The 10,598-nt window shown below is 41.0% G+C and overlaps 1 protein-coding gene across 1 annotated transcript in view; it reads right to left on the reverse strand.

The window, feature by feature from the left end:
* The window catches only part of LOC109417418 (dedicator of cytokinesis protein 1), a gene marked incomplete in the record, with an annotated part of 110,628 nt that extends 101,436 nt beyond the window's left edge, over positions 1–9,192 (reverse strand). Inside the window, 2 exon segments of the mRNA XM_062847462.1 lie at positions 7,882–8,289; positions 8,625–9,192. Of these exon segments, the coding sequence (XP_062703446.1) occupies positions 7,882–7,933 (52 nt within the window).
* Positions 9,193–10,598: the final 1,406 nt, after the last annotated feature.

The following is a 10,598-nucleotide window of genomic DNA, read 5'->3' on the forward strand; positions in this document are numbered from 1 at the left end:
GTTTTTGGGCTCTCATCATCATTGCAAGACAAGACGGCGTCGAAGACGGCGGCACTAGTGCGGAAGGTAGCAAACTAAACTTAGGTATTGTAGTCGTCTCTGTCGTTTGTCGATATATTGCTAATATCCTGTTTTTACTTGCGCTCCACTAGACAGGCGCCTTAATTTGTTTGATTTGGTGTCGATGGGGAATGTTGCAAAAGAAGGAACAAATGCTGCTGAGAAATACACTCCATGTAACTTATCCTTCAATCGATCACTTATTTTGAAAATAAGGATTTTGGGTCACGGTTGTAGTATACACAACATTGTCAACATGTGCGAGGACCGCATGTTATATAAAGAGATTATACTACATTCGAAAAATAGCTTGAAAGTTTTACGAATCGATGTATATATTAGGATGCAGCCATTTAGGAATAGTCCTTTTAGATAGAAATGTCAACAACAATACGTCCTCGTCTAATTCATTTTGAATTCTCAATTGGCATGAATGTTTGGTACACAACAAGATGCTGTATACGTTGTTTGGATCGTAGCAGACTGTGCACGCGAACGGCGCTGCGTTTCCAAAATTGTAACGGTTTTTTTTATATGGCCGACCAAATTAAGAAACGGTTGGTGGTGCTATGCCTTCGTTTCGTCAGTTTTTACCTCGGAAAGTGCTTGTAAAATTATCTTCGGTGTTCAACATATTCTGTAGCTTTTGATGACTTTGCGGCTGGATGTCCACAATATCATCGAAAACTACAGGTTACGCAGGAACCTCTGAAAAAATAATTTTCACAATCCTTCGAATATGTCAATAAGTTCATTTAGAGAAATACACTCATTCCGAGTTGTCATTCATACTAACCAGACGTGCCTTCTTCTTCTTCTTCTTTCTGGCTCTACGTACCCACAGGGACTTGGCCTGCCTCGCTTCAACTTAGTGTTCTTTGAGCATTTCCACAGTTATTAATTGAAGGGCTTCCTTTGCCTGCCATTGCATGAATTTGTATATTGTGAGGCAAGCACAATGATACGCTATGCCCAGGGAGTCGAGAAAATTTTCCCGACCGGAACGGGAATCGAACCCGCCGTCTCCGGATTGGCGATCCATAGCCTTAACCACTAGGCTAACTGGAGGCCCTTATTCACTGCAAGTCTCACACTTTACAAGAGGTTATAGACCCAGCGTAACGTGGAGCATCTGGAAATATGCTGTTCAAACTTCACTCAAAGTAGAGGCACAGAGAACAGACGTCTATCTTCGCTTTCTGTCTTGTGTAAAACTTTGTAACGGTCATATCAGAGTATGTGGTTATGCTCCCGTTGCGTGGCGCTAGCGTCTCATCACTTACATTGTTGTGTTGTCATTTTTGTTTCCAGTGCTCGCCGTTTTTGGCCGTTTGGCGCTCGTGTCGCTTTGTGGGCTAGTGTATTTTAACGATGAACACTGCCATCGTGAGGTCAAATCGACTATATATTAGAGTGGGTCATCGTTTATATGGAAAAATGAAAAATTCAATGGTATCCCATCAGATCAAAGCTTTTTTGATTCCATTTCAGGACCCTAACAAGTGTGTTAAATTTGGGCACGATCGGTTGTGTCTACGTTTTGCGCATCGCGTTTGAAGTTTATATGGGGTTTTACATGGGAAAACACACTTTTTTGCATTTCTCTCATAACAAGCTCGAATTTGTCTAAAACCATGGGACCGATAAAGTAAAAACATAGCCTAGGGTGTCCTGAAAAATTTTGTTGAAGACCGCGAATTAATCTTATGCTTACGAAAAAAGTTATAGCGTTGGTATTGCTTGACGAAACAGCATGATTTTGTTGCTATTGTTATTCCTTTACATGTTAAAACATAAACACATGCATGCGGTTCGTTGCTTATAACTATTTTCACAAGCATCGGATCGCTTTGCGGTCTTCAACAAAGTTTTTCAGAACATCCTAGGCTATCATTTGATAGTGTTGGTTAAAAAGTTTCAGACAAACTTTTTCAATTTATGACAAAAATGCAAAAAAGTATGTTTTCCCATACAAAATCCCATACAAATTTCAATTGCAATGCGCAAAGTGTAGACGCAACCAATCGTGCTAAAATTTTGCACAGATACTCAGGACCCGAAACGGAACCAAAAAAGCTTTGATCTGAGAAAACGGTTCCGATGACCCACACTACTATATATGTGGGGCAGTCTCCGTTGGTGGCGTTGGGGTACACTCAAATCCTTTACACACGATTTCGACGTATTTTTGTTCGAGCTTAAATGTCTGTTCTCTGTGGTAGAGGAACTTTGGAGATGCCGTTGAACCCAGAAGGAATACAGAGGGAACGCTGGCGCCCGTCGGTACTGTCCTGGATTCGGCAAATTATTACCATGTTCGTGAGGCAAGAACAGCTGAGAAGGCTTGGATGAAACTCAGCCAAGCGTTCAAGGAAACTTGATGTTGAAACCACAGGGCATGCAGCAAGATTCCACCGCAGTCGAGATTGGCAACCCTCCTCAAAAATGTGACAACTGACAGACGAAGAAATGACTAGTATAAGTAACCAAAACAGAAAGCCATTGAAGATAAAGTGAATTTCTATATTTTCTCATAAAAAATGTGAATTATCTAATTTCCTATAAAATTTCTAATACCTACTTGAAATTATAGTAAACGGTAAGCAAAAAGCGATAAATTTGGATAAAAACTAATGAAATGAAATAGAATACTGTTGGATTATTCAGGTTGATAGGTCGACGATTAGTATCGCACGTTGCTGCCGCGGATGCATATTTTTGGAAGAAGCAAAAACTAAATCTGTAAGCGTTCAACTTTATTTCTATTCACTAATATTCTAAAATAATAAATCTTTTTTAGTTTGAGCTGTTTTCATACGCCGAGCTGCTACAAAAATCGAGTTTTCCTGCCTTTCGTCCGAATACTTGACGTGGGAGGTTAGCGTGTTTTACAAGCTGACTCGGACCGAAGCGAAGTCGAGCGGATCAACGGAAGCCTTTGCAAACAGGATGATTCAAACGTACCATCCTTTTTTCTACTGGCTGAATTGCCTGATTTTGCTAGAAGAACTGTTATCAAGCGAGAAATCAGTGTTTGCTGCGAAGGGTAGTTCAAAGAAAAACCGGAGATCGTCCATGGCAGCGCTAAATACAAGAATCAATGGAAAGGCCAACAATTCCAGAACATTAGCAAGTTTGACCACATAGCGAAGTTCTGTCCAACCGGAGAGTTCAGAAAGCAAGACAGCTGGCGCATTTTGTACGATGCTGTCGGCGATTGAAGGGCTGGAGCGGAACAACTGGTATCTGAATTCCACAGCTATCAGGCGTATGACTAGGGATCTAAAGCTACTGGAAGATATGCGCAGTGCAAGCTGGATTTTCGCAGCAGACAATAGGAAACAATGAAAATCGAAGCTTGTGGGACTGATACAATCCACACAATTTAGGGTCAAGCGACTAGGGATGGAATTCTAGTGCATAATGTCCAGTTTATCCCGGACCTGCCGACGAACCTTCTGTCGGCGGTACAGATAGTGAAGAAAGGCTCCGAGGTGGTATTCCTTGTCAAGTGGTTGTGAAATTTTCAATCTGGAAGGTTAGTGGTCATCGAGAATGCACGATCGAGCAATGCTGAGCTCTGCAACTGCATCCATCGAAACTTGGCATAAGTAGATGAGACACCTGCATTACAGCAGGGTGACGAAGAGAGAAACCTATGACGATTGTGCGGTACTTCCGATGGAGAAGCAGAGTCGTATTCCGTTCAGCAAAAGCGGGTTGAGAGCAGAAGAGTTGCTTGAAACGATCCAATCGGATATAGCGGGTCCAATGGAGGTTCCGTCATCATCAGGAAGCCGGTACTATATGTGTCCCAAAGCTTCAGAAACTCCACTGGATCCTTAGAACTTTTCTTCACAATTCTCAAACATTTTGTATTACCCACACAACTAGGAGTCGCATAAGGATGCAAGTTACTATCTCATACGACTGCAATTTTGATCGCATTTAATGTTACTTTTTGAACATATTGCGATGTATCTAGTAAAGGTCCTATAAGAATATAGATCTACTTATATAAGATATGACCACATCACACTGCACTCGCATAAGGTTGCGACTGAATTCACAGTGTCAAAAAGATCGTATAATTACGTACTGCGATGATTATACGACTTCACTTGATACTACATCCATAATAAGATAAACACGATAGTTTAAATCGCGTTGGTGTATGATAAAAGTCGCATAATAAGAAAAATATACTCGTTAACTGTATATACAAACTCGCGTAACCGAGAATCGTTTATATTGACATAGACACAGCTGTAAGACGTAGGCATACAACATGGATGAACATGCTGAGGGTGACGGGTTAGATTCCCGGTTGGTCCAGGAGCTTTTCGTAGAAAAAATTTTCTCGGCTTTCTTGGGCATAGAGCATCTTCATGCCTATCAGTAGGTCGGCTCCAGAGGCACGTTCTTCGTGCCTACCATACGACATGTATACAAAATGGTTATTGACAAAGGAAGCTCTTAGTTAAAAAAAAAAACTGTGAAAGTGCTCAAAATAACACTCAGCTGAGAGGCAGGCCTTGTCTCAGTGAGGACGTTACGCCAAGAAGAAGAATACTTGAAATTTGCCATTGCATCAACATAAATAGAACGCGTTAAAACCTTGTTTAAAAACTGTACAAAAACGGGGTTGTATTGTTGGTTGTATGCCAGTTTCAAATTTTGAAACAATCGTTCGAATTTATAAATTTGAAGCATCTGCTGAAGATTCCCGAGATGCAGTTCTAGATGTATTTTAAAACTCCCGCACATTTTTATAATTAACTAACTCTCTTGGGGATGCTCTAACACCGATTTCAGTGGACGCATTTCATTCTAAATTTTAACAGTTAAATAGAACAAAGCTTGTGTAGAATTCTATTTTCGAACAGTTGTGGTCTGAACAAAACAATAATTACTTTGAAAAATCCTCTGATAATTTCTTCTACAATTTAAGGTTTGAGGTTACAATTCCTCAGACTTGTTTATTTATCCAATTAGTTTCAAAACTCTTTCAGTATTTACTTTGGAAACCTCTCCGCTTTATCTTTTGGACTATCCTTCTGATATTCCTTCGGAAATTCCATTGACAATCCTATTAAAAATCTGTAATTTATTTAAGAATTTGTTCTGCAATTGTACTGGAATTTTCTTTAGAAATATCTTCAACCATTTCTTTGATAATTTCTTCGGAAACTATTGAAAGTTCGGCCGGAAAATATTGTATGAGTTGTTTAGATTGTTTTGAAAATGTCATCAAGTAGTTACTTTATGAGCTCCACCGTTAATTCCCGCATGAGTTTGTTCGGAAATTTATCTATTTGTTTCGCCAGATACAGCTCCGAAATTTCCGCTGGAAATTCAGCGAAAAATCTTCTAGAAGTTTTATTGAAAATCTCTAAGGTAGCATCTATTTATTTCGTAAAGCTTAAATCTCAATTTTCTGGTCCCTTTTCTCTTCCGTAAAGCTTTTTGTATGAAAATCTCAAAATTTTTGCATTGGCCGTAACGCTTGCCTGAACTCTCTTCTCTCCCTGGAGCGTTACGTAACTTCTGTACGGCATCCTAGAAACGTGATTAGGAATTTTCACATCATCATTTTATGTAGGGTATCGAGCCACTTGGGCGGTGGCTTCTATATTCGTCTGTTTTCCACTATAACTCAGTCAACTTTGAATCAATTGACTTGAAATTTTGTACACGGGTAGATACAATACCAATCTCACCGCATTCCAAAAATTGTGTCAATTGGTTCGAATTTGACTGAGTTATAGTGGAAAACAGACGAATATAGAAGCCACCGCCCAAGTGGCTCGATTCCCTATTCTTTCCAGTGAAAACTCCTGTAGGAGTTTCAATGGGAGCTTCTCCAAGAGTTCCACCGGAAAATATCCCTAGCAGTTAGTTTATCCGGAAGTTCCTCCAGAGTGACAACGATAATTTCTCTAGGAGTTTCACCCAGAATTCTTTTAGGAAATTCCACCGCAAATTCCCGCAGAAGTACCTGGACTTTCTCTAGAGGTGATCACCCGGTGATCCACCGGGAACTTTTCTGAAAGTTTCACCAGGAGTTCTTCTTAAAATTGCACACTGAGAATTCCTGCTAGATTTCTCTAACATTTCCACCGTAAATTTGTTTAGAAGTTTAACCGGAAATCCTTCTGGAAGAAAGTATTCTAGGAATTTCACTGTGAATACTTGTAGAAGCTCCGCCACGTAGATGCTTCGTAAATTCCTCCAGGAGATCCTCTGGGAATTCATTTGGAGCTTCCGCCGAATATATCCGTATGGAGTTCCACCGAAAATTCGTCTCTAATTTACAGCAGGACTACTTCGAGGAGCTACACCAGGAAATCCACTAGGAGTTCTACCATAATATCTTCCAAAAGTTCTACTCCGAGTTTCTCTGGATGCTCCACAGGGAATTCTTCAAGGACTTTCCTACAGAAAATCTTCATAGAGTTTCGCCGGGAAATCCTGTAGAAATTTCACCGAGAATTTCCCTAGGCGTTACACTAGCAATTCATCTAGGAGATCCACCCGAAATTAGCTCTACCCTTCTACCAGGAACTCCTCAAGGACTTTCACGGGAATCATCCTAGAAGTTCAGAATTCTTCTGGATTATTTCTATCAGAAACTATTTCAGTAGATCTCTGAAACATCGTCCAGTAGTTTCTCTTCTACGGGCGATCATTTGAGAAACTTAAAATCCTTCAGAAGCCTTTTCAGGAGTTCTTTAAATAAATACCTATAAGAATTCCTCCGCAAATTATTTCTGTGAGAATCTCTCTATGCAACCGTATTCATTATTTGTATACACCTTATTAACGATACTTATTCACTACATACAATCATTCACACTCTGGACAACAATAAACAACATTTATACAGGTGACAGATCCTAGACGTAAACAAACACGGTAAACTCAACAAAGTTATTTTCATCATTTAAAGTAAATTATAACATAAGGTATCACAACTTCAAACGTTTCTCAGAGTGTTTTTTCCGAACATTCCTCCGACAGGTTCTAGAGGTTCTATGTGAGTTTTTTCGGGAGTTCCGCCAAAACTTTCATCGCGAATTTCTTCGGGAGTTCCTCTCGGAGGAATACCTTAAAGAATTTCTCATGAAATTGCTTCTGAAGCTTCTTCGGAAAGTTTATCAAGAATTCCTCCAGTAGCTCCTTCAAGAGCATCTCCAAATTCATCCAGGAATTTCATCGAGATTGTTTTCTGTAACTTCTTCGGGGCCTCCTCCTAACAATTTCTTAGAGAGGTTTCCAGGAATCATTCACAAGATTATCCGTTAATTCGGTTAGGAGTTCCTCAAGGCATTCTTTCCAGAAATATTTCCTGATATGAAATATTTCAATACTTGATCATCTGAGTCTGCAACCAGGAACTATAACAAATAAACTGTAACGAGCTTACCGCATGATGAACAATCCAATCCAATCGTTTTGCCACAACTTCAGACTCAACTTCTTAACCCATGCTAAGAGAGCAGAGCCTTTGCCCATACAAAAATAAACAGCATAAAAAAAATGTCACACACATCTCCGCATCGCATCGTTCAGCACTGCTGCGCTGTCATTGAACGCCCTCTTGCAACTTCTCCGCTACACCACACTTCGTCTTCACATCAAGCAAGCTATGCTTCCTTTTCGCTGACAACGGTTTCTCCTCCGCTTGCTGCGATTAAACCGTTTGCTTCTTCTTGTTGGTTGCACTTACGCGCTCAGAACATTTCTTCATCCATCTATCCCGCTATACAAAAATGATTAACCAACCCCAGAGCCCCACCCCAAACCACCGGGATTTCTTACCGATAGCGAGCATTTTCGCCTGACCAACACTTTTCCACGACGAGACGGTCATTTTTGCTTCTTTTTCTTGCTTGTTTCGCAGAAAACACCTTCCTTATCACACACGTCGCCAATATAAATTCACAATCACTACACTGACTGACTGACTGACTGTCACCGTCACCACTTGGAACGAAACACTCCGGATTTCAGTTCACATATTTTTCATACTTTTGTCGATCTGGTTCCGCTTCTTCGACGTGCACACCCGCGTCGAAGGTTCACATTTTGATGGTGCGATTCCCTTATTGCTGATGGGTGCGGGTTCGCCAAGCCTGCTATGTTTTTTTTTTCTCTGTTGCCCTTTGCCTACTATCGATATTCGTTACAAGCGCGCACACTTGGATGCTGATACTCGCTGTATGTTGGCTGTTGATGCAAATATTTTTTGTTAGAAAGGAAATCGGGGTAACGCGCCCCCTCTGAAGAATGACTCGATTTTAGCCATGAAGCACACAAAAATGTCCATTTTTGTTGCCTGCACACCAAAGAACGATATGTTATCTTCCAATAACTGAAAACTGTAAACCAAATAACGTTGCCCAAGCAAAGATATTAGCTTTTGAAAGAGGTTTTCGCATTCTTACAACAGAAATGGCTAAAATCGTTTTTTTTTTTTTGTTTTTTTTTTTGTGAAACTCCAAGTTTTAGTGATTGAGAAGATAGAAAATTAACAGTGCTATCGATTAGAGCAACCACATTACATCAAAACTCTTTTTATCAGGCAGATATTGGGGGTAAGTCGTTATACCCCAACGGCGCGTACTGATCCGATTCCCCCTAATGATCTTCTTGTCTTGTTTTTGCACATCAAATCCGCTCCTTCGCGCACGCACACACTCACGCGCTTGATCACGACCTACTCGGACGGCGATTGTTTTGATGATGATCGTAAACGAAACGACCGACCGGACTCCTTGGATTGATTGGGCGCGGGTGGGGCGAGCCGCTTGCCGTCGCGCAAACAAACCGAACCGAACGCCAATGCAATGCAACACACTAAAAATCAGCGAGGGGGAGGGTGTGGGTGGTTGGGTTGAGAACGCGGAGCCACCACCACCGACGCGGCTACTCCTCCACCACGAACACACATAAAACGAAACAGTAAAGAACGCGCACTGCACAATCCTCGCCGCCTGGCGGGCGCAACACAGCGAACGCAAGGGGGAGGAACGATGATGGTTGATGATGACTGATGACGATTGCACACAGCAGCGCGACGACGAGCAAAACGAAAAACACGTCCGATCGACTCGAAAGGAAAACTGCGAATGATTCAGGGTTCGGTTGCGTTCGGCTCGGCCCCCTGGCTTGGCCGGCGTCGTCGGTGGCGGCAACTGCAAGCTTCGGAGCTTTTAGGGGAAGACGGGGTAAGCAGGTCACCATAATAAAAACCTGTTTTTGTGTTTTAAAGCAAATAATTTAATAGTTATTTATGTAACGAGTTGCAAAAAGTTGATTTTTTCAGCACGAGTCGTACATTTATCCAACGAGGCTTGCCGAGTTGGATAAATATGAAGAGTGCTGAAAAAACCGAGTTTTGCAACGAGTTCCATACAAAATTTTATGCAATGATTTTTTCATAATGCAACCCATTTGAGTTGCATAATGTTCATAATGCAACTCAAATGAATTGCATTATGAACATTACACAACTATTTTTCATTATGCAACTCATTTCAGTTGCATAATGTGCCAGTTCGGAAAAATTGACCATTATGATACCAAAATGAGTTGTATAAAATGTAAATTATGATACTGAATTGCATAAAATAATTTAAAATGCTCGAAAGAATTAATCCGAATGCTTTAAAGGGGTTTGCTGGCTTGATTGCGGGTAAATTTGAAAAAAAATCGCGAAATTTATGCTGTTGTTAATATGATCTGCATTTGCAAAAAGAAAGATGACACATTCATTGAGGAAAGTCAGCAAAAGATATATTGTCGTCGCGATTGAAACCTGAAGTTTCCCCACACGCGACAATCGAGTTTTCTCCATATCCATACGTGAAACCTAACGTCGGACGTAGTGCGCTGGGCAGCGGATCTGACCCTCTATCCAGCGCACTTTATCCGACGTACGTCCGACACACGGTTTAGAAGAAAATTCGATTTTCGCGTGTCAAAAATTCCGATTTTCAACTACATGAACAATCTTTATACACTCAGGCAAATAAACCTAAGATTACATAAGGTCTAATGGTCTTTAAACAAATGTCCATTTTACGAGCCGTTTTTATGAATGAAATTTCGACAGGAGGTAGCGTCCAAACCCGTGAAAATCAATATCATCATCAACATTGTTGTCACTTCGTAAAATGGCTCATTCATAACGGCTAGGATGAATTTCAACAGGTTGGTTTATGACGCAGAATCGACTCACAGTTTGGCTTTTACAGTCCGGATTCGCTGGTTGGGTCACGACTGCGCCCCGATTAGCGAATCGTGTTCGTTCGTTGGGGCAACTGACAACTGATCAAAATGCTCTAGACGCACGCAAGTGACGAAAAATACGTCTCGAAACACTCACATATTTGCGCAAACGTTGTGTATACAGGAGCTGTGATACGACGGCGATCAGACGTCAAACTCGTTTTGACATCTATTTTGACATTGACAGTGCTTTTTAGTTGGGTTTTGCCCCAACCAGTGAACATTCAACCTAGCATTCAACCATC

Source organism: Aedes albopictus, chromosome 1 (genome assembly GCF_035046485.1).
Source record: "Aedes albopictus strain Foshan chromosome 1, AalbF5, whole genome shotgun sequence".
NCBI lineage: Eukaryota > Metazoa > Arthropoda > Insecta > Diptera > Culicidae > Aedes > Aedes albopictus.